Source organism: Mobula birostris, chromosome 16, assembly GCF_030028105.1.
Source record: "Mobula birostris isolate sMobBir1 chromosome 16, sMobBir1.hap1, whole genome shotgun sequence".
Lineage (NCBI taxonomy): Eukaryota > Metazoa > Chordata > Chondrichthyes > Myliobatiformes > Myliobatidae > Mobula > Mobula birostris.
Genome location: NC_092385.1, coordinates 54,492,486 through 54,516,186, shown reverse-complemented (window position 1 = coordinate 54,516,186; position 23,701 = coordinate 54,492,486). Strand labels below are relative to the sequence as shown.

Genomic DNA, 23,701 nt, shown 5'->3' with positions numbered 1-23,701 from the left:
GTGGCAGAAAGACTAGTGGAAATTATCAGCACATACATCTTGTGGAGTTGAAATCCTGCCTTCACACCCTCCAATGCATTGCATGGAACTACAAGCACTCCAAGTTGAACAGACCTGGAACAGTTCCGACAGTTCAAAGCCTGATTCACTAGGGAGTGCAGAAGTGTCAAGTTTTTAAAATTGGATGTCAACCCGATTAAGCTGTAGCACAGGACCATAGGGAGTATTATTACAAAATTTACAGTGTAATTGATTCTACCTCGTGTTTTTTGAAGCATAAAAATTAAAACAAAAATTGTATTTGACATTTGTATAAATGAAAAGTGTATACAACAGTTGACAACTAAAACTGTAGAAAACCACTGAGTTATCCTCCACGTACATCGCTGGCTCTCACCATTCTTCATCAGAGTTCTGAGGTGGTACCACTTCAGAAGCAGGTGCTAGTTCCTCGTTTTGTTCACTCTTTGCTGCCTTGGATGCCTGATTCTCGCTTTGGGCCTGCAGCTCCTTCTGCTTGTCAAATATCTTCTGTGTGAAATCCACCAGATACATGCTTTCTGTTTCTTCATCTGGAACGGCATAAGGTGGTGTACATTTATATTAAGGGGATAGAAAAGCAGAGAATTGCAGTTACTCTCAACCTACATAAGAATTAAAATCAAAGGAAATCCAAAATATACCTCACCCAGAGTTGACAGGTCCCTTAACACTATTTCCAGCACTTCCAACCTGAACCCTTTCCTTCCCAGCCAGAATATAAATAGGGGATTCTCTTATCCCCACCTCTCAACCCACCAGCCCTACCATACAACTGATCAAATTCTCTAATCTCTGTCATCTTTTATGATATGCCACCACCTGAGTTAATCTCCTCCCTTCCCACTATCCAGGCACCAACAGCTTCTCCAGCTGACAGAGATTCACTTGTACTTCTGGTGTAGTTCACTTCTTCCAGTGCACTAATTGGACTTCCTGTGCATTTGCTTTCACTAATGTACCTATATTAGGTGACTGCTTTGTGACCATTCAGTCTACAAAGTGATCCAACGCTTCCAGTTTCTTGTCACTCTAAGTCCCCACTCTAATCTCCATCTTTTACATTGTTTCAACAGAGCCCCAAAAAAGCTCACAGAATAGTGAATGTATTGTAGCCATAAGACACAGGAGCAGAATTAGGCCATTTGACCCATCAAGTCTGCTTCACCATTCCATCCTGGCTGATTTATCTTTCCCCTCAACTTCATTCTCCTGCCTTCTCCCTGGAACCTTTGGTGCCTTGATTAATCAAAAACCTATCAACCCCCACTTGAAATATACCCAATGACATGGCCTCCACTGCCATTTGTGGCAAATAAGTCTACAAATTCACTACCCTCTGGCTACAGGAATTCCTCCTTATCTCTGTTCTAAATGAATATCCCTCTATTCTGAGGCCATGTCCTCTGGTCCTAGACTCCCCCAATACAGGAAACATCCCTTCCATATCCATTCTATCCAGGTCTTTCAATATTCAATAGGTTTCAATGTAATCCCCCCTCATTCTTCTAAACTCCAGTGAGTACAAGGCCCAGAGTCATCAAACATTCCTCATATGTTAAACTTTCATTCCTAGAATCTTTCTTGCGAACCTCCTCTGGACTGTCTCCAATACCAACAGATCTTTCCTTAGACAAGGGGCCCAAGCTGCTCACAATATTCCAAGTGCCATCTGGCCAATATCTTATAAAGCCTCAGCATTACATTCTTGCTTTTATATTGGAGTCCTTTTGAAATGAATGCTAACATTACATTTGTCTACCTTACCACCAATTCAACCGGCAAGTTAACCATTAGAGAATACTGCAAAAGGACTCCCAAGTCCCTTTGCACCTCTGATTTTTGAACTTCCTCCTTGTTTAGAAAATACTCGGTGCCTTTATTCCTTCTAACAAAGCACATGACCATACACTTTCCTACACTATATTTTATCTGCTACTTCTTTGACCATTCTCCCAATCTGTCTGACGTCCTTCTGCAAGCTCCCTGCTTCCTCAACACTACCTGCCCTTCCACCTATCTTTGTACCATCTACAAAACTTAGCCACAAAGCCATCATTTCTGTCCTATAGCATGAAAAGCAGTCCCAAAATCCAAGTAAACAGCATCTGCTGACTTTCCTTTGTCTATTCTGCATGTCATTTCCTCAAAGAATTCCAACAGATTTGTCAGGGAAGATTTCCCTTTAAGGAAACCATTCTGACTTTGGCCTATTTCATTATGTGCCTTCAAGTACCCCGAAACATCATCCTTAATAATGAACGCCAACAGCTTCCCAACCTCTGAGGTCAGGCTAACTGGCCTCTCTCCCTTCTTAAAGAGTGGATGATATTTGCAACTTTTTAGTCCTCTGGAACCATTCCAGAATCTCGTGATTATTGAAAGATCATTACTAATGCCTCCACAATCTCTTCAGCTACTTCTTTCAAACCCTGGGGTGTAGTTTATCTGGTCCAGGTAACGTACCTACCTTCAGACCATTCAGCTCCTGAGCACCTTCTCCTTTGTATAGCAATGACACTCACTTCTGCCCCTTGATGCTCTCCAATTTCTGGCATACTGCTTAGTGTCTTCCACAGTGAAGACTGATGCAAAATTATTTATTCAGATCGCCCTCCATTTCTTTATGCCCCATTACTACCTCTCCAGCATCATTTTCCAGCAGTACAACATCCACCCTCACCTCTCTTTATATATCTGAAAAATCTTTTGGTATCCCCTCTCATATTATTGGCTGGCTTACCTTCATATTTCATCTTTTCTCTCCTTATAATTTTTTTGGTTGCCTTCTGCTGATATTTAAAAGCTTCCCAATCTTCTAACTTTACACTAATTTTTGCTATATCATATGCCCTCTTTTGCTTTTATGCTGTCTTTGACTTCCTTTGTCAGCCACGGTTGCATCATCCTTCCTTTAGAATACTTCTTTATCTTTGGCACTTATCCTGCAACTTTCAAACTGCTCCCAGAAACTCCAGCATTTGCTCTTCTGTTGTCATCCCTGTCTGTGTTCCCTTCCAATCAACTTTGGCCTGCTCCTCTCCGATACCTCTGTAATTCTGTTTACTGAACTATAATACTGATACATTTGTCTTTAGCTTCTCCCTCACAAAAATGAAAGGTGAATTCTATCATATTATGATCACCTTTTCCTAAGGGTTCCTTTACCTTAAGCTCCCGAATGAAATCTGATTATTTCCAGCAGTCACTATTCTTTCAGATTTCCAGCAGAGCCATGTTCTGCATCTCATAGGTCCAGCATATTTTCTCTTTACCACCTTCATTCATCCTCCACTTCTCTATACATCTTCAGAGAAGCCACTTATCACTAGCAACCATTTCTCACCCTCTCTTGGTCTCGACACCATCACACACATTCTCCCCGTCCCTCCCCCCATCCTCTCTCTCTCTCTCTGCAACTTAAATAATGCATGCTTTCTCACTTTTCCAGTTCTAATGAAAAGCCATGAACCCAAAGTGTTTCTCTCTCCACAGACGCTGACTGACTTGATGTGCATCTCTAGCGCAGGGGTCCCCAACCTTTTTTTTTTTTAAATGCCATGGAGCCTTACCATTAACTTGGCGGGTGGGGGGGGGGGTGGTCTGTGGACTCCCGATGGGATCCCCAGTTCTAGCAGTTTTCAATTTAAAATCTAAAATATGTCCGCTGTGAGTGAAATTGATGGACAGTGTCTTGCGTTCTGAAGTATAATGGGCTCTAATCACTTTTTCTAAACAGGATGTTACCACAATATATGCATTCCGGTTTTTATTTTCTTTTTCCAGATGATACTTTGGGAGTATCTGGGATGGTCAAACTAGATCAGATCTGTTTACTTGCCAATTTAAAACAGGCAGAGAAGAAAATAGGGATTTTTAGACCAGTTGGTCTAATATCAGTAGTAGGAAAAATAGCACAGTATTATAATGGATGTGATAGTAGGATAGTTAGAAAATGTAATCAATATGAGACAAAGTCAGCATTAAATCAAATGTTATCATACGCACAGGTACATGGAGAAACAGGTGCCATGCAAACTATGTCTGCAGCAGCATCATAGGCACCAAGGTTACCGACATGATATAACTTACTCAAGACAGTGAAAAAGAAACCCTGCAAAACAAGACACGAGTATAAAAGAACCCCAGAAAGTTTCAGTTGATTTATGAAAAGCGCAAATTTACAGGAGTTTGTTGATGATGTTATTGGAGGATAGTGAAGGGAAAACCAACGTATGTATATTCAGATTTTTAGAAGACCTTTAACAAAGTCCCTCATAAAGATGTAAGCATACAAGATTAAAGCACTTGGGTTTGGGTGCTATGCATGGGAACAATTAATGCACAAAAGTCCTTGTAATCTGGTCATATAGCAAACATGCAGTTGAATCTTTACGACTTGGTATTCATTAAAATAACAGACTTTTTCATCCATTCTCTAGTACAATCTCAGACACCAGTAGCAAAACCAAGCAGCTCAAGATCAGATGGAATTCACGTTACATTAATCCTATAACTAACATTGTTTTTAACAGTTCTTCTTCAGAATGAAAAGAAACCCAAGCCACAAGAAAAGTCACTACGGAAAAAGATCTTGGCGATTGTAGGGATGACTTGCAGTGGACTGAAAAGCTTGAGCATGTAGATATTAAAGAAGAGGATGTGCAGGAGCTTTTGGAAAGCATCAAGTTGGATAAGTCACCAGGACCAGACAGGATGTACCCCAGGCTACTGTGGGAAGTGAGGGAGGAGATTGCTGAGCCTCTGGCAATGATCTTTACATCAGTGAGGGGAGGAGAGGTTCCAGAGGATTGGAGGGTTGCTGATGTTGTTCCCTTATTCAAGAAAGGCAGTAGGGATAGCCCAGGAAATTATAGGCCATTGAGTCTTACTTCAGTGGTTGGTAAGCTGATGGAGAAGATCCTGAGAGGCAGGAGTTATGAACATTTGGAGAGGCATAATATGATTAGGAATAGTCAGCATGGCTTTGTCAAAGGCAGGTTGTGCCTTACGAGCCTGATTGAATTTTTTGAGGATGTATCTAAACACATTGATGAAGGTAGAGCAGTAGATGTAGTGTATATGGATTTTAGCAAGGCATTTGATAAAGTACCCTATGCGAGGCTTATTGAGAAAGTAAGGAGGCATGGGATCGAAGGGGACATTGCTTTGTGGATCCAGAACTGGCTTGCCCACAGAAGGCAAAGAGTGGTTGTCATATTCTGCATGGAGGCCAGTGACCAGTGGTGTGCCTCAGGGATCTGTTCTGGGACCACTACTCTTTGTGATTTTTATAAATGACCTGGATGAGGAAGTGGAGGGATGGGTTAGTAAATTTGCTGATGACACAAAGGTTGGAGGTGTTGTGGATAGTGTGGAGGGCTGTCAGAGGTTAGAATGGGATATTGATAGGATGCAAAACTGGGCTGAGAAGTGGCAGATGGAGTTCAACCCAGATGAGTGTGAGGTGGTTTATTTTGGTAGGTCAAATATGATGGCAGAATATAGCATTAATGGTAAGACTTGGCAGTGTGGAGGATCAGAGGGATCTTGGGGTCCGAGTCCATTGGACACTCAAAGCTGCTACGCAGGTTGACTCTGTGGTTAAGAAGGCATACGGTGCATTGGCCTTCATCAATCATGGGATTGAGCTTAAGAGCCAAGAGGTAATGTTGCAGTTATGTAGGACCCTGGTCAGATCCCACTTGGAGTACCATGCTCAATTCTGGTCACCTCACTACAGGAAGGACGTGGAAACTATAGAAAGGGTGCAGAGGAGATTTACAAGGATGTTACCTGGATTGGGGAGCATGCTTTATGAGAATAGGTTGAGTGAACTCGGCCTTTTCCCCTTGGAGCGACGGAGGATGAGAGGTGACATGATAGAGGTATACAAGATAATGGTCGTGTGGATAGTCTGAGGCTTTACCCTATGGCTGAAATGGCTAGCACAAGAGGACACAGTTTTGAAGTGCTTGGAAGTAGGTACAGAGGAGATGTCAAGGGTAAGTTTTTTATACAGAGAGTGGTGAGTGCGTGGAATGGGCTGCCAGCGGCGGTGGTGGAGGCAGAAATGATAGGGTCTTTCAAGAGACTCCTGGATGGCTACATGGAGCTTAGAAAAATAGAGACCTATGGGTAAAGCCTAGGTAGTTCTGAGGTAAGGACATGTTCGGCACAGCTTTGTGGGCCGAAGGGCCTGTATTGTGCTGTAGGTTTTCTATGTTTCACGTTACCTGGTAAATCTCCTTTGGTCATCTGGTCATAAAGTTTTGCCTTTTCCTCCAACCTCTGTCTAAAGAGAGGACAAATGAATTAGACCTATAAAAATTAATGCCAAGCATAAACATACTTTTTTAACAACACAGCACAAACATTACCCGGCAGGCTGTACTGTTAAATAGCATTCCTTTATGTGAGCAGGACCACTGCAAAGATTTTAATGCAAAACTAAACTTGCGCTCTCAATGGACAAAATGTGAAGTTAAACTGAGACACTGGCTTTCCTCTCAGGTACAAAAAAAACCTCAAAGCACTTACTGAAGAGAAGCATGAAAGCACAGTCCTCTGTTCCACCCAATATTTATCCATCAACCAATATCATCAATAGAAGACTGGCTCAGCTTTCTGAGGTACATTGCTTCCAATTCTGAAAAAAAAAATACTGCTTAATTCTATTTACAATTCTGCACCATCAGGGTAGCCTTGAATCTGATGGCATGAATATTGATTTCTCTAATCTTATCACCTTCCCCCCTCTCTCTTTTTCCACTCCCCATTCTGACTCCCTTCTTACCCCTTTCTCTTACCTGTCCATCCCTATCCCCTCCCTCTGGTGCTCCTCCTCCTCTCCTTTCTCCAATGGTCCACTCTACTCCCTTATCACATTCCTACTTCTTCAGTCCCTTTACTTTCTCACCCGTCACCTACCAGTTTCTCACTTCACCCTTCCTCCCCCACCCACCGACCTTACCCCTCACCTGACTTCTTCATCTATCACCTTCCAGCCTGTACCCCTTCCTCTCCCCCCACCTTTTATTCCAGCTTCCTTCCCTTCCTTTCCAGTCTTGATGAAGGGTTTCAGCCCAAAACTGATTCTTTATTCCTCTCCATAGATGCTGCTTGACCTGCTGAGTTCCTCCAACATTTTGTGTGCATTTGTCCACAGCAAATGATGCATTCCAAAACCCCTACAATATTCAGGGCAAGGGCTAATAAATAAAAGGTAACACGTGCTACAAACATGTCAGGGAATAACCTTCTCCAGCGAGAGAGAGTCTTACAAAGGTTCAAAGGTTCATTTTATTATCAAAGTATGTATGCAGAATACAACTCTGAGATTCATCTCCTCCAGATAGCCAAGGAATACAGAAAAACCATGAAAGTTGTTGAAAGAAGACATCAACACCACCTCCATACGAAAAAGTCTTTTCTTTTTTAAACCTCTCCCAATCCCTCCCTCGCACAAAAACTAACAGATCACCGACACAGCAACTGAAACATCAAACCGCCAACTCCCAAACCCCCCCCCCCAAGTAAAGAAACAGCGACGATACCATCAAATCCCAACCTCTGGCAACAAAACCTAACAGATCATTCACACGTAAAAGCACCAATAAGTCTCAAATCTCCAACCCCTCCCTCGCTCACCTGCTAATCAGCAACAAGTGAGAAAACACAGAAATCTGACGAAAAGGCATATTGGTGTCAGCAGGTGAGTCACTCACCACAGCAGTGGAGATGGTCAGTATAAAAAGTTGGAGGGAAGGGTGAAGGAAGAGTTGGCAGATGGATCCAGGTAAGGTGGGGAGGGGGATGTGTTGAGGTTGATAGGCATTCGGAGCAGGGGAGAGTAGCAATAGAATTCGAAATTGTTTGAGCTGTGGACTGATGCTGAAAATCTGAAATAAATACATAAACTGCTGGAAACAATCAACAGTAAAGACCTTGACCCACAGTCTACAATGTTGTCCGACTTGCTTAGCGTTACCAGTACTTCGATCAGTAGAGGACAGGAACAGGCCCTTTGATTCATGGTTTTCTGCACCCTCTCCTGAGCCTCGACATCCTTCTTGCAATGGGATGACCAGAACTGTAATACTCTAGATAGGGTCTAACCATGGTTTTACAAAGCTGCATCACAACTTCCTTACTCATTGCCTTGGCTAATAAAGACAAGCAAGCCATATGCCTTCTTGACCAACCTATCACCTTGTGCATGTTTACACTGAGATTCCTCTGCTAAAGGTCTTGCTATTAACAGTATACTTTTGATCGACATTTGATCTGCCAAGTTGAAACACCTTACATTTGGCCAGATTAAACTTAATCTGCCATCTCATAAGACCATAACACATAGGAGCAGAATTAGGCCATTGGGCCCATCGAGTCTACTCTGCCATGCAATCATGGCTGATCCTTTTCTCCCCTCCTCAACCCCACTCCCCAGCCTTCTTCCCGTAACCTTTGATGCCGTGTCCAATCAAGAACCTATCAAACCCTGCCTTAAATACACCCAACGACTTGGCCCCACAGTTGCCTGTGGTAATAAATTCCACAAGTTCACCAACCTCTGGCTGAAGAAATTTCTCTATATCTCTGCTTGAAATGGACGTTCCTCTATCCTGAGTATGCACTCTCTTGTCCTAGACTTCTCCTACCATAGGAAACATTCTTTCCACATCTACTCTGTCTAGGACTTTCAACAGTTGAAAAGTTTCAATGAGATCCGCCATCATCCTTCTAAGCTCCAACGAGTACAGACCCAGAGCTACCAAACATTCCTCATTTGATAACCCTTTCATTCCCGGAATCATCTTTGTGAACTCCTCTGAACCCTCTCCAATACCAGCATACCTTTTCTTAGATGAGGAGCCCAAAACTGTTCACAATTCTCAAGGTGAGGCCTCACCAGTGCCTCATAAAGCCTCAGCATCACATCACACCAGTGCCTCATAAAGCCTCAGCATCACATCACAAACAAGAGAAAATCTGCAAATGCTGGAAAACCAAGCAACACACACAAAATTCTGGAAGAACTCAACAGGCCAGGCACCATCTATGGAAAAGAGTACAGTCAACATTTCAAGCTGAGACCCTTCATTAGGACTGGAGAAAAAAGGTGAGTAGAATTAAAAGGTAGGGCAGGGGAGGGAGAAACACAAGGTGAAAGGTGAAACCAGGAGGGGGAGGGGTGAAGTAAAGAGCTGGGAAGTTGATTGGTGAAAGAGATACAGGGCTGGAGAAGGGGGGAATCTAAGAAGGCCATAGAAGAGAAAAAAGGTGGGGAGGAGCACCAGAGGGGAGCAATGGGCAGGCAAGGGGATAAGGTGAGAGAGGAAAAAGGGAATGGGGAATGGTGAAGGGGAGGTATTACCGGAAGTTCAAGAAATCGATCATCACACCATCAGGTTTGATGCTACCCAGATGGAATACAAGGTGTTGTCCCTCCAAGCTGAATGTGGCATCACTGCGACAGTACAGGAGGCCATGGATAGACAAATCAGAATGGGAAGTGGAATTAAAATGGGTGGCCACTGGGAGATCTCGCTTGTTCTGGCAGACGGAGCGTAGGTGCTCGGCAAAGCAGTGTCCCAATCTATGTCACGTGATTTAGTAATGACCACAACAGCATACCTGACAATCTGTAACAGTGCAACAAGATCATCCACCTTATTTCTTATACTCTGTGCGCTGAGATATAACACTTAGAGTACTGTATTTGTTACCCATTTTTGATTCTGCATCCCTAATGCACTGATACTCACCCTGCTGGTTGCAATTGTGTCCTGTCATCTGCCTGCCGTTCCGGGCAGTCTGACTGCATGCTATCTTTGCTTTTTACCATCCGTCCTATCCAGATTCCCTTCATTCCAGTTCCCACCCTCCTACCAAATTAGTTTAAACTTTCCCCAACAGTTCTAACAAACCTGCCCGCAAGAATATTGGTTCCCTCGGGTTCAGTGCAACCTGTTTCTTTTGAACAGGTCATACCTGCCCTAGAAGAGATCCTAATAATCCAAGAACCTGAAGCCCTGCCCCCTGCACCAGCTTCTCAGCCACGCATCAATCTGCCAAATCATCCTGTTTCTACCCTCACTGGTGCATGGCACAAGCCGCAATCCAGAAATTACAACCTGCGAGGTCCTGCTTCTCTGCTTTCTACCTAGCTCTCTAAATTCATTTCAGTATCTCTTTGGTTTTTCTTCTTGTGTCGTTGGTACCAATATGTACCAAGATATCTGGCTGCTCTCCCTCGCTCTCCAAAATGTTGTGGATGTAATCTGAGATGTCCTTGACCCTGGCACCTGGAAGGCAACATACCATCCAGGTTCATGTCCACAGAATCTCCTCTCTGTTCCCCTGACTATAGGATCCCCTTTCACTACCACTCCCCTCTTCTCCCTCTTTCCCTTCTGCAGTGCCAGTAACCTGGTTTCCGTGGCATTGCCCTGGGAGGTCATCCCCCACAACAATATCTGAAGCGGTATTCTTATTATTGAGGGAACAGCCACAGGGGTGCTCTGCACTAACTGCCTATCACATTTCCATTTCTCCCGACAGTCAACACAGCTACTGGCCTCCTGCAACTTCGGGGTGACTACTTCCCTGTAACTCTCATCGAGTATCTCCTCACTCTCCCGTACAAGCTGAAGGTCAACCAGCTGCTGCTCCAGATGTCTTCAGGGAGCTGCAGCTGGATGCACTTCACACAGATGCAGTTCCCTGCGTCTCCCAGGACTCCAACATCTGGCATGCAGAACTCACAGCAGCGATTCACTACACTAGGTTCAGTAAGAAAAAACAAAAATGGAACCTTAACAGAGATTTACGCAGAGCCAATGCTTCTTTCCAGCCAAAGCCTCCTTTGAGCTAAAGCCTGACATTCCTACTCTCACCACTGGCCTACTCTCCTACACCAACAATGGCTGTCCTGATTATCCCTCTATACTTTCAAACAAGCATCACCGACCTGCAAGAAACATTGACACTGTGGCCTGCTCCTGTTGCTCCATATTTCTCCAGTCATACTGCACTGTATCCATTGGCATCCTTCTACACTTTCAACAACATCACCAATCTCTGCACCATCTACTCTCCACGTTTACTTTTGCAGCACAATCTGTTCAGTATCACATCCCAAGTGACTGCAATTTTTGCCAGACAGTTATTTGACAATATGTCTTCATGGACATTGCACTTAAAACTCCTACCTTGATTTATCAAGTGTCTGTTGTTCCTCAGTCCTTTCTTCAACATCCTTCTCAGCCCGAGCAGTGACACCTGTATTTTGTTTGCTCCAGATAGTTGGCTTCTATAAAATTTAAGTACAAATATTTCAATATTATTCTGCTCGAGTTTAGAAATTGCAAAGTAATGCCTAAATTATGGAATTAGCACAAGGAAGAACTAAGGCCAAAAATAGTTCACAAAGTACTAGTTAATTTCTAAAACTCCACTTCTAGAAGGAAGGAATATTACAGCAATGTGACACCAAACAACTTCTATCAAATACCTCTTAAATAAAACACAGGCTTAAACCTGGGAACCGGTCCTCTTGCTGGCGTCCTTGCCAAGAGGGGAAGGTGCCTGCTGCTAAGTAGTGAACAGAGAACATACAGTGCAAGAACAGGCCTTTTATCCCTTCAGATCTGTGCCAAACATGATGCCAATCTAATCTAACCCTCTGACTGCATGCTTCATTCACTGCTTGTTCATGTCTGTCTACATGCCCTTTAAACATCATAATCATATCAGTGCATTCCAGGCACCCACCACACTGTGGCAAACAAAAACTGCCTCACACATTTTCTTTAAACCTTATCCTTCTCACTTTACATTTATACTCTCTAGTATTTGACTTTTTCCCCAGCCTTTAGGGAAAAAAAAGAGACCATCTACACATCTCATAATTTTCTATATTCAGGAACAGCTTCTTCCCCTCTGCCATCCGATTCCTAAATTGACCCCATGAACACAACCTCTCTTTTTAATATTATTTTTGTTTTTGCACTATTTCTAATTTAACTATTTAATATATATATATTTACTGTAATCGATTTACGTACTTTTGTTCTATTTATTATGTACTGGATGTTACTGCTGCCGCTAAGTTAACAAATTTCACGCCATACGATGATATTGACCCTGATTCTTCAGAGCCTCCACATCCTCCTTCCAGCACAGTGACCAAACTTGCACACATTCCAAGTGTGGCCTATCTAAATGCTTACACATTCATAACAATCCTTCCTAGATTTTACCTGATTACAGCATGACTACCCAGCTGCACCATGACCTCTTGACTTGTATCCTCAATAGCCTCAACCAATGAAGGCACACATGCCATATGCCTTCCTCTCTACTTTTGGGGAGCTATAGGCTTGCACACCAATATATCTCTATATATCAATGCCCTCAAGGATGGAGAAAACAAAAATTAAAAAGTAAAGTCTAGCTGAAAATTTTAATATTCAGCACTTGTAATTTAAGGAAGAATTTTAAAGCTACTATGAGCATGTCAGTCCTGTCAGAACCACATTTTGAACAGTCAGTTGCAGTGTAAAGAAAACAAGAAATAAATCATGCTTTAATTAATCTGACACAATGTGCCAACATATCATGCAAATCACCTGCAGTCCTCGCCAAATACAAATGAAATTTCAACAGAGGAAAATCTATTTTCTGTAGCAATGAATCTCTTCCCTAGTTCATGATCGTGAAAAGTAACATAAATAAACAAGGTCTTCAGTAACCCATATAAGAAATGTCATTGGCATCAGCCAAGCTCTCATACCTTGTTACTTGGCTTGGCTTTATACAGACCTCCAGCTTCTTTCAGAAGTTTATCCTTTTTGAACTCTTCCTGTTTCCGATAAAGTTCTGCCTTCAGATCAACTAACTACAAAAGAAATTATTATTTCAAGATGGGTCTTTAGAACATTTCACAATTAAAAGCCCAACATACCAAGTACAGAATAAATGTGATCGCAAATAAATTTTGTTTTTATCCTCAAAGGTTTCATCTCCAGCACTGTAACAAGTAACACATTTTTTAAAATATTTCTTTTTATTCAATTTTCAAATTTAATTACATAGAATAATATCTACTCTCCCCCCTCCCCTTAACCCTTCCCCCTGTAACATACCCCTGCCTTAAAAAAGAGAAAAAAGAAAAAAAAAACAGAAAAGAAAGAAAGAAAGAAAGAAAGAAAGACTGCCTGGATATTGGAAGGTCTTCACATGCTCCATGGGATTCGAAATAAATTTAATAAATGTATTTATTTCTTTCCCCAGAGTACCAACATCTTTATCATCGGAGCACCTATATATACAATCCTATCTTTTGTAAATAAGGGCGCCAAATACTCAAAAATGTATCATATTTATTCCTTAAATTATAAGTAATTTTTTCAAGTGGAATACATCTAAAGATTTCATTTTTCCAACGATCCTCAATTTTTCTTCTAAGATCAGTACGTTTTAGTAATAGCGAATTAATTGAAGCTTGTTCTTTGGTATGATGTGTCAAAGCACATTGATGAAAGTAAAGTGGTGGATGTGTATATACGGGTTTTAATAAGGCATTTGATAAAGTTCCCCACGATAGGTTCATTCAGAAAATCAGGAGGCATGGGACCAGAGAAACTTGGCTGTATGGATACAGAATTGGCCTGTCCATGGAAGGCAGAGAGTGATAGTAGATGTGAGAGTATTCTGCCTGGAGATTGGTGACCAGTGGTGTTCTGGCATCCCTGCTCTTTGTGAATTTGACAAATGACTTGGATGAGGAAGTGGAAGGGTGGGCTTGTAAGGTTGCAGATGACACAAAGGTCAGTGGAGCTGTGGACAGTGTAGAATGTTGTCACAGGTTACAGCAGGACATTGACAGAATGAAGAGCTGGGCTGAGGAGTGGCAGATTGAAGTTGTGAAGTGATTCACTTTGGAAGGTCGAATTTGAAGTTTAGAATACAGGGGAAATGGCAGGATTCTTGGCAGTGTGGAGGAACAGTGGAATCTTGGGGTCCATGGCTATTAACGTTGCTACACAAGTTGATTGGTGAACGGTGTGTTCGCCTTCATTAGTCGGGGGACTGAGTTCAAAGAGTTGTGAAGTAAGGCTGCAGCTCCCTGGTTAGACAGCATTTGGAATACTGTGTTCCATTCTGGTCACCTGATTATAAATAACAATGTGGAAGCTTTAGAGAGGGTGCAAAGGAGATCTGATGAATCAGAGAACATATCTTATGAGGATAAGTTAAGTGAACTGGGGCTTGTCTCTTGGGAACAGAGGAGGATGATCATGGTGGCGGAGAGTATATTGACTAGCTGCATCGTGGCCTGGTATGGAAACACCAATGCCTTGTAAAGAAAAGCCTAAAAAATATAGTGGATCAGGCCCAGTCCATCATGGGTAAAGCCACACCCCCATGATACAGCACATTTACACTGAGCACTGTTGCAGGAAAGCAGCATCCATCATCAAAAGGCCCCTGCCACCCAGGCCACGCACCGCCTGGTTCAGGAACAGTTATTACCCCTCAACTATTAGTTTCTTAAACCAGAGGGGATAACTTCACTCGCCCCATCACTGAACTGGACTCACTTCCAAGGATTCTTCATCTTATCTCCTCAATATTTATTGCTTAGTTATTATTGTTATTATTTCTTTTTTCCTCTTTTTGTATATGCACAGTTTGTTGGGTTTTTTCTTGCACACTGATTGTTGTCCGCCCTGTTGTGTGTGGTCTTTCATTGATTCTATTGTGTTTCATGTATTTACTGTGATTGCCCACACAAAAAAAAAGAATCTTAGGGTTGTATATGGTGGCTCTCTATACTTAGGTAATTAAAGTTACGTTGAACTTGACAGAGGTGTATGAGATAATATGAGGCACAGATCGAGCACCACCAGAGACTTTTTCACAGGGCAGAGATAGCTAATAAGAGGGGGCAAATGGTAACTGATGATAAATATAAGGGACTGTCAGAGGTAAGGATTTTGTTTTTAACAGAGTGGTAGGTGTGTGGAATATCCTTCCGGGGTGATGGTAGAGGCAGATACAGAAGGATATGTTAGAGACTTACGGGATGAAAGAAAAGTGTATGGCTATGGGAGGGAAGGATTATATTGATCTTAGAGTAGGTCATAAGGTTTGGACAACATCGTGGGTCACTGGGCCTGGACTGTGCTGTAATGTTCGATATTCTATTATGGGGCAACGGCAGTACGAGAAGAGGAAAACATCAACCTGCAAGTTTCCTCTGGGTAACAAAGAAATAATGCATTAAAGACCATAACTTTCTATCTAACCAGGCTGTAGCAACAATCTTCACTGCCAAGTTTAGAAATGTTTAAGAAGGCAGTTCCTCGTTGTCTTCTCAAAAGCAACGGGGAATAGACAAGGAAAGAAAAACGTACATTTAGGAATGCTATATGCACTTTGTCTTAATTACAAATCAACTGTCTCATACTGAAAACAGTACTCTGACAGGTTGAAACACTGCCACTAATGCGCGGAACAGCACACTGACGGTGGATCAGGCCGGCCGCCAGTAAACACAACCGCCGTCACCGGCCAGAGCACGAAAGATGACCCGGGGCCCATATCACAAACCAGTCCCGCGGTTCCCAACTCACCGAAGCCGCCGTCACATCAAACGGTTTCTTCCTCTTCTCCATAGCGCCAGGAACAGATTTGATTACCAACAATTCCTATACAGGCCCCGCGAATTTGCCACCTTAGTAAGGTCACGTTGATGCTAACGCATACGCCGAGCCGCCATTTCTTTGAGGTCAACTTCCTGACGGCATCGGGTAAATGCGCATGCGAAAACTCCATTTGCGTGAGGTCAGAACTTGCTCCCACATCATGAAAGCGATATTTTCAATTTTATATAAAGTTTCACTTTTTTGTGCTATCTCTGGATTTTCATCCTGAGCCCTATCATAAACTACTCAGTTTGTAATATGGATTGCCCAATTTTCCTCGGGATCGATAAAGTATATCTATCTATCTGCAACTCTCCCATGTGGTTCTTCGGCCTAATTCATAACAGTATCCCACAGCAACCAGAATGACTTAGAACCTCTCCAAGACTATCGATTCTAAGGGGGCTAAAGTGCCCTATGCGAGTTCAGTAGGGCAGATGGTGTTCGATGGGCTGGCTGGGGGTCTGGTTAGAGGCACTACCTACCCTAGTTATGCATGCCCTTACAGATTTGTCGTCCTTAGGGCCAATCACAGACCAGGAACTGCTCTTGAAGCTCTTCCGCACCTCCCCCCCCCGCCCCAATTCTTCATGGAGGAAACTTGCAATGACAGAACGGAGCACCTGTTTCAATAAGCTGGTGCCAAATATATTGATGATGTGGGGACCCACCGAAGCTGGTTAAGCATTGGTTATCTATCCCTTGAAATGAATTTGAAGACAACAACATTAGGGTTGCCAACTTTCTCACTCCCAAATAAGGGACAAAAGTCACAGTCAAATCCTGACGAAGGGCCCCGGCCCGAAACTTCGACTGTACCTCTTCCTATAGATGCTGCCTGGCCTGCTGCATTCACCAGCACTTTTTGTGTGTGTTGACGGGACACTTGCGTTTACCCAAGAAAGACTACCATGACCATGAAGCCTTGCGCGGGCTGTGACGTGTATACCTGCCGATTTTTTTTCCACAAATCGGTTTCGACTTATTCTTCCCGACCACACTGTTCATACATTATTTCTACTTTATATAGACTGTGTATTTATCATATTATTCTTGCTTTTACTATATGTTAGAGTTATTTTAGGTTTTATGTGTTATTTGGTAGGTTATTTTTTGGGTCTGGGAACGCTCAAAAACTTTTCCCAATATAAATTAATGATAATTGCTTCTTCGCTTTACGCCATTTCGGCACGAAAGGTTTCATCAGTACGCTTTACCTTGGCGGGGGAAATACGAGACGAGGGTGGTCACGTATGGGATACCCTAAATCTAACCCTAGCCCTGACCCTGTCCCTGACCCTAACCCTAACCCTAAACCCCACATGAGTCATCTGTTGTCAGCCCCCAAACAACACATATTCTACTCTCCCCTCCTACCCCTCCTCACAGTCCCCGACCCTGCTCTCATGACTATACCCCTTCCCCACACGAAACCACCACGGTGGGCTTCACAGCTGAACGGGTGAGAAGACAGCTGAAACGTCTCAACCCAAGCAAGGCTGCAGGACCGGATGGTGTCAGTACCAGGGTGCTCAAAGCCTGTGCCCCTCAGCTATGTGGAGTACTTCGCCATGTCTTCATCCTGAGGCTGAGGCTCCGGAAGGTTCCTGTGCTGTGGAAGACATCCTGCCTCGTCCCTGTGCCAAAGACACCGCGTCCCAGTGGCCTCAATGACTACAGACCGGTGGCATTGACCTCCCACATCATGAAGACCCTGGAGAGACTTGTTCTGGAGCTGCTCCGGCCTGTGGTCAGGCCACACTTAGATCCCCTCCAGTTCGCCTACCAGCCCCGACTAGGAGTTGAGGATGCCATCGTCTACCTGCTGAACCGTGTCTACGCCCACCTGGACAAGCCAGCGAGCACTGTGAGGGTCATGTTTTTTGACTTCTCCAGTGCGTTCAACACCGTCTGCCCTGCTCTGCAGGGGGAAAAGCTGACAGCGTTGCAGGTGGATGCTTTCCTGGTGTCATGGATTCTTGATTACCTGACTGGCAGACCACAGTATGTGTGCTTGCAACACTGTGTGTCCGACAGAGTGATCAGCAGCACTGGGGCTCCACAGGGGACTGTCTTGTCTCCCTTTCTCTTCACCATTTACACCTTGGACTTCAACTACTGCACAGAGTCTTGTCATCTTCAGAAGTTTTCTGATGACTCTGCCATAGTTGGATGCATCAGCAAGGGAGATGAGGCTGAGTACAGGGCTACGGTAGGAAACTTTGTCACGTGGTGTGAGCAGAATTACCTGCAGCTTAATGTGAAAAAGACTAAGGAGCTGGTGGTAGACTTGAGGAGAGCTAAGGTACCAGTGACCCCTGTTTCCATCCAGGGGGTCAATGTGGACATGGTGGAGGGTTACAAATACCTGGGGATACGAACTGACAATAAACTCGACTGGTCAAAGAACACTGAGGCTGTCTACAAGAAGGGTCAGAGCCGTCTCTATTTCCTGAGGAGACTGAGGTCCTTTAACATCTGCCGGACAATACTGAGGATATTCTACGAGTCTGTGGTGGCCAGTGCGATCATGTATGCTGTTGTGTGCTGGGGCAGCAGACTGAGGGTAGCAGGCACCAACAGAATCAACAAACTTATTTGTAAGGCCAGTGATGTTGTGGGAATGGAACTGGACTCTCTCACGGTGGTGTCTGAAAAGAGGATGCTGTCCAAGTTGCATGCCATCTTGGACAATGTCTCCCACCCACTACATAATGTACTGGTTGGGCACAGGAGTACATTCATCCAGAGACTCATTCCACCGAGATGCAGCACAGAGCGTCATAGGAAGTCATTCCTGCCTGTGGCCATCAAACTTTACAACTCCTCCCTTGGAGGGTCAGACACCCTGAGCCAATAGGCTGGTCCTGGACTTATTTCATAATTTACTGGCATAATTTACATATTAATATTTAACTATTTATGGTCTTATTACTATTTAATTAATTATGGTGCAACTGTAACAAAAACCAATTTCCCCCAGGATCAATAAAGTATGACTATGACTATGACTACTATGGGATGTGCCAGCAAATACGGGACAGCTGGCAACCCTAATCAGCATTGACGTTTCATCTGCAATGTTTCATAGTTTTACTCCAGGATATCTGTGTATCTGAAGCACACACGAAGCTGATGATCATAATTGTTCAATAGACCATGAATTTGGAGACACATTTTAAGCCTTTCACTTTCAAATACATTTCCCTCAGTCAATTATCCACATTTTTCAGGTTTTACTCATAGATCTGGATTGTTGAGAGAGGCCATCTGCCGCAGAGGCAAGTTCATAGAGGGTTGGTTGAGGTCATTCAACTACTTAGTTCAAGACCAGCCTATCACATACTGTATTTCAGTTCAGAAATCAATGACAACATTTTAACTGATTCCAGACTGCACTGATTTTCTGAATGGGACACAGTGGTCACATGGTTCATGTCACAGAGCTATAGAAGCATGATAAACTTCTAAAGATATACAGATTTGAGCAGGATTTGCCTTCTCAGTTAACAGACTTAGCCTTAGCTACACATACAAAATGCTGGAAAACTCAGCAGGAATTCTATGAAAAAGTACAGTCCAACAGGATCCCACCACTAAGCACATCTTTTCCTCCCCTCCCACTTCCTGCTTTCTGCAGGGATCACTCCTTATGCGACTGCCTTGTCCATTCGCCACCCCCCCCCACCACATCTTTCCAAGCGGAACAAGTGCGAAACTGCCCCTATCCCTCCATCCTCACTACCATTCAGGGCCCCAAACAGTCCTTCCAGGTGAGATGACACTATGTCCAGTGCTCATGGTATGGCCTCCTGTATATCTTTAAGACCCAACATAGATTAGGAAACATCTTCACTGAGCACCAATGCGCCATCCGCCAGAAAAAGCCATCCCAGTGCCCACCTGTTTTAATTTGACTTCCCATTCCACTATGTTTCTACTGTCGCGATGAAGCTACACTCAGGTTAGAGGAACAACACCTTATATTCCATCTGGGTAGCCTCCAACCTGATGACATGAACATTGATTTCTTAAACTTCCAGTAATGGACCCCTGCCATCTTCACCATTCCCCATCTCCTTGCCTACCCATCACCTCCCTCTGGTGCTCCTCCCCCTTTTTTGTCTTCCATGCCTTCTGTCCTCTCCTATTAGATTTCCCCTTTTCCAGCCCTGTATCTCTTTCACCAATCAACTTCCCAGCTCTTAACTTCACCCCCACCCCCCAGTTTCACCTATCACCTTGTGTGTATTTCCCATCCACCTTTTAGCTCTACTCATCTTTTTACCCTAGTCCTGCTGAAGGTTGTCGGCCCGAAACGTCCACTGCATTCTTTTCTGTAGCTGCTGCCTGGCCTGCTGAGTTCTTCCAGCATTTTGTGTGTGTTGCTTAGATTTCCAGCATCTGCAGATTATCTCTTGTTTGAGAGTTAGACTTAGCAAGGTTGATGTGACTCTGCATAGATGGAATCAAGGGTATCTGTATTGAGATACTTGAAATGTTATTTCCACCAACTGCTAACTGCTCCCCCCACCACCCTTCTCAGGTTGTCCTTCACTTGTGATCAGTAAGGTAGGTTTTAAGTCAATAAATTGAATTTAAATAGATTGCGGACCAACAAAGCAGCCAGGCTGTGTAGTGCAGAAGTTTTTAGTTTTAAAAAATGATACAAATTTGCTGTTTTAAATAAGTGAAGAGGTTCAAGCTTGGACATCACACCACTTTAGCACACATATGCAGTTTGTTCAGACATTAGCATTGGTCTCAAAGGTCTGTTCACAAATGAAGTGGGATAGCATAACTTGAGAAGTGTGGCTATGACTGCTGTGTTAATTTGACAATCCCCCAAGCACACACCGAACTCCCAATGGCTTCTACACACTCTCTCAAAGCTCACTCTGCCTATGCAACTGCTTCAAACCTACTCTGTCCCCTCCTCTCCTCCCCATTCATCAAGTCCCCTCTTTCCCACTCACTTCAGACCTCTTACCCCTCACAGGCATCTCTCCCTGTTCTTCCAATCTCCCTCCCAACTCTCAGTCTGCTAACACCCATTCTGCACATCCACATGCCTGGTTGGGTTGGATCCGATTTTGGGCTCTCCAGCCTTAAAGGGTTCCCTTCTAAGAGTCTAGAAGACATTGAGTACCAGCTTCTTGCCAGGAAATCTGTTGCAAGTTTTGGGGCTGAAGTTAATGAACCAGTACTTGTCTGTTTGCAAAACTAACACTGAAACTTACTATTATCCTGCCACACTGTATATTCACTAATACACTTACCAACAGAACCACTCTGCAACAGATGGCATAGCATCAGTTGTGCACCTGGCCCTGACACATCCGGAAACAAGGACACTTATGTCAGAACACTGTTTCTGGATTTCAGTAAAAACTTTGGGCTCCCCTGGTCAAAATTTCTGTTACTGTGTATAGCTAAGCGAGTAAAAGATGAACTGATTTCCAAAAGGCATAAAGTTAAAGATGACAGATTTCTTTAATATTTTAAGCAAGATTACTTTTTTTATTTCCATCTTTTACAGTTTCAAAATAACAAAAAAGGAAAAGGGCCCAAAGCACCCTGCATAGTCAGTGCCTAGTAACACCCCCTTTGGCAAGTATCACAGCTTGTAAACACTTTCTGTAGCCAGCTAAGAGTCTTTCAATTCTTGTTTGGGGGATTTTTGCCCATTCTTCCTTGCAAAAGGCTTCTAGTTCTGTGAGATTCTTGGGCCATCTTGCACGCACTGCTCTTCTGAGGTCTAGCCACAGATTTTTGATGAGGTTTAGGTCAGGGCACTGTGAGGGCCATGGCAAAACCTTCAGCTTGTGCCTCTTGAGGTAGTCCATTGTGGATTACCATTGTCCATTGTGTTTAGGATCATTATCCTGTTGTAGAAGCCATCCTCGTTTCATCTTCAGCTTTTTTTTTTTAAACAGACAGTGTCATGTTTGCTTCCAGAATTTGCTGGTATTTAATTGAATTCATTCTTCCCTCTACCAGTGAAATGTTCCCCATACCACTGGCTGCAACACAAGCCCAAAGTATGATTGATCCCCCCCGTGCTTAACACTTGGAGAGATGTTCTTTTCACGAAATTCTGCACTCTTTTTTTCTCCAAATGTACCTTTGCTCATTGTGGCCAGAAAGTTCTATTTTAACTTCATCAGTCCACAGCACTTGTTTCCAAAATGCATCAGGCTTGTTTAGATATTCCTTTGTAAACTTCTGACACTGAATTTTGTGGTGAGGACACAAGAAAGATTTTCTTCTGACGACTCTTCCATGAAGGTCATTTTTGTGCAGGTGTCACTGCACAATAGAACAGTGCACCACCACTCCAGAGTCTGTTAAATCTTCCTGAAGGTCTTTTGCAGTCAAACAGGGGTTTTGATTTGCCTTTCTATCAATCCTACGAGCAGATCTCTTGGAAAGTTTTCTTGGTCTTCCAGACCTCAACTTGACCTCCACCATTCCTGTTAACTGCCATTTCTTAATTACATTACGAACTGAGAAAACGGCTACCTGAAAACACTTTGCTCTCTTCTTATAGCCTTCTCCTGCTTTGGGGACATCATTTATTTCAATGTTCAGAGTGCTAGGCAGCTGCTTAGAGGAGCCCATGGCTGCTGATTGTTGGGACAAGGTTAGAGGAGTCAGGGTATTTATAAAGCTTTGAAATTTGCATCACCTGGCCTTTCCTAACGATGACTGTGAACAAGCCATAGCCCTAACAAGCTATTTAAGGTCTGAGACCTTGGTAAAAGTTATCCAAGAGCTCAAATCTCTTTGGGTGCCCAAACTTTTGAATGGTGCTCCTTTCCTTTTTTTTCCACTCTAAAATTGTACAAAGCAAAAATAATACACTAATCTTGCTTAAAATGTTGACAAGAATATTTCATCTTTAACTTCATGACTTTTGGAGATCAGTTCATCTTCTACTCACTTAACTATTCACAGTAACAGAAATTTTGACCAGGGTGCCCAATCTTCTGCATGCCACTGTACCTCTGTATAATTGAGTGTTGGACTTCCTAACCAACAGATCTCAGACAGTCAGGATGCTCCACAGCTCCTCCACATGGGTGCCCCCCCTCCACAACTATGAGCTGAGCCACTGCAGTAGACTCTGTTCACACGATTGCACAGGCAAACACCTGATCAATTATGCTGTCAAGACGGTGGGTGGGCTCATCACCAAAGATGAGGTGACCTACAGAGAGGAGATGGAAGAGCTAGAAGCCTGGTGGCAGGAAAATATAATTCTTCCTCAATGTCAACAAGACAAAAGAGATTGTTATCGATTTCAGGAAAACCCACACCACTCACACCCTTCTTCACATCGGCGGCACAGCAGTGGAAAATGCGAGCAGTTTCAAACTCCTCGGAGTGCTCTTCTCGCACAACCTCTCATGTTCCCAGAGAGCATTCTCCACAGTCAAGAAAGTTCACCACTGTCTCTATTTTCTGAGGAAGCTGAAGAAAGCTGGACTCTGCACACAATACTCACAATCTTCTACAGATGCACAGTTCAGAGATTCCCAATATACTGCATCACTGTGTGGTACAGAAACTGCACTGTGTGGACAGTGGGCTCTACAACAGGTAGTTAAAACTGTCCAACACATCACCAGCCTATCCACCATCAAGGACATGTATACAGAAAGGTGTTGGAAAAAGGCCAGTGATATAATGAAGGATCTCACCCACCCTGCTCATGAACTGTTTATCCCATTCCTATAGGGCAGGGAAGAGACTACAGTGGGACCACTAGACTCAAAAACAATTACTTCCCCAAAGCTGTTGGGCTGATTAACCCCCCCCACAACCCACAAGAAAAAAAAGTTCTTGCCTACTTTCAGTACTTACAACAGCAAGGTTGGAACCCAAGCAACACAAAGTGACTCTATAATTTAATCTGTTGGTAACCCATTAACACACCCACAACCACC

The 23,701-nt window shown here is 43.5% G+C and overlaps 1 protein-coding gene across 1 annotated transcript in view; it reads right to left on the bottom strand.

Annotated features, from left to right (window-relative positions):
• ccdc174 (coiled-coil domain containing 174) overlaps positions 1–15,870 on the bottom strand; it is a 30,252-nt gene extending 14,382 nt beyond the window's left edge. The window contains exons 1-5 of the mRNA XM_072280664.1: positions 15,681–15,870; positions 12,836–12,940; positions 11,253–11,353; positions 6,276–6,334; positions 398–572 (exon numbers count right to left, since the gene is read on the bottom strand). Of these exons, the coding sequence (XP_072136765.1) occupies positions 398–572; positions 6,276–6,334; positions 11,253–11,353; positions 12,836–12,940; positions 15,681–15,722 (482 nt within the window). The 5' untranslated portion in view covers positions 15,723–15,870. The remainder of the gene's footprint in view (positions 1–397; positions 573–6,275; positions 6,335–11,252; positions 11,354–12,835; positions 12,941–15,680) is intronic.
• Between the last annotated feature and the right edge of the window lie 7,831 nt (positions 15,871–23,701).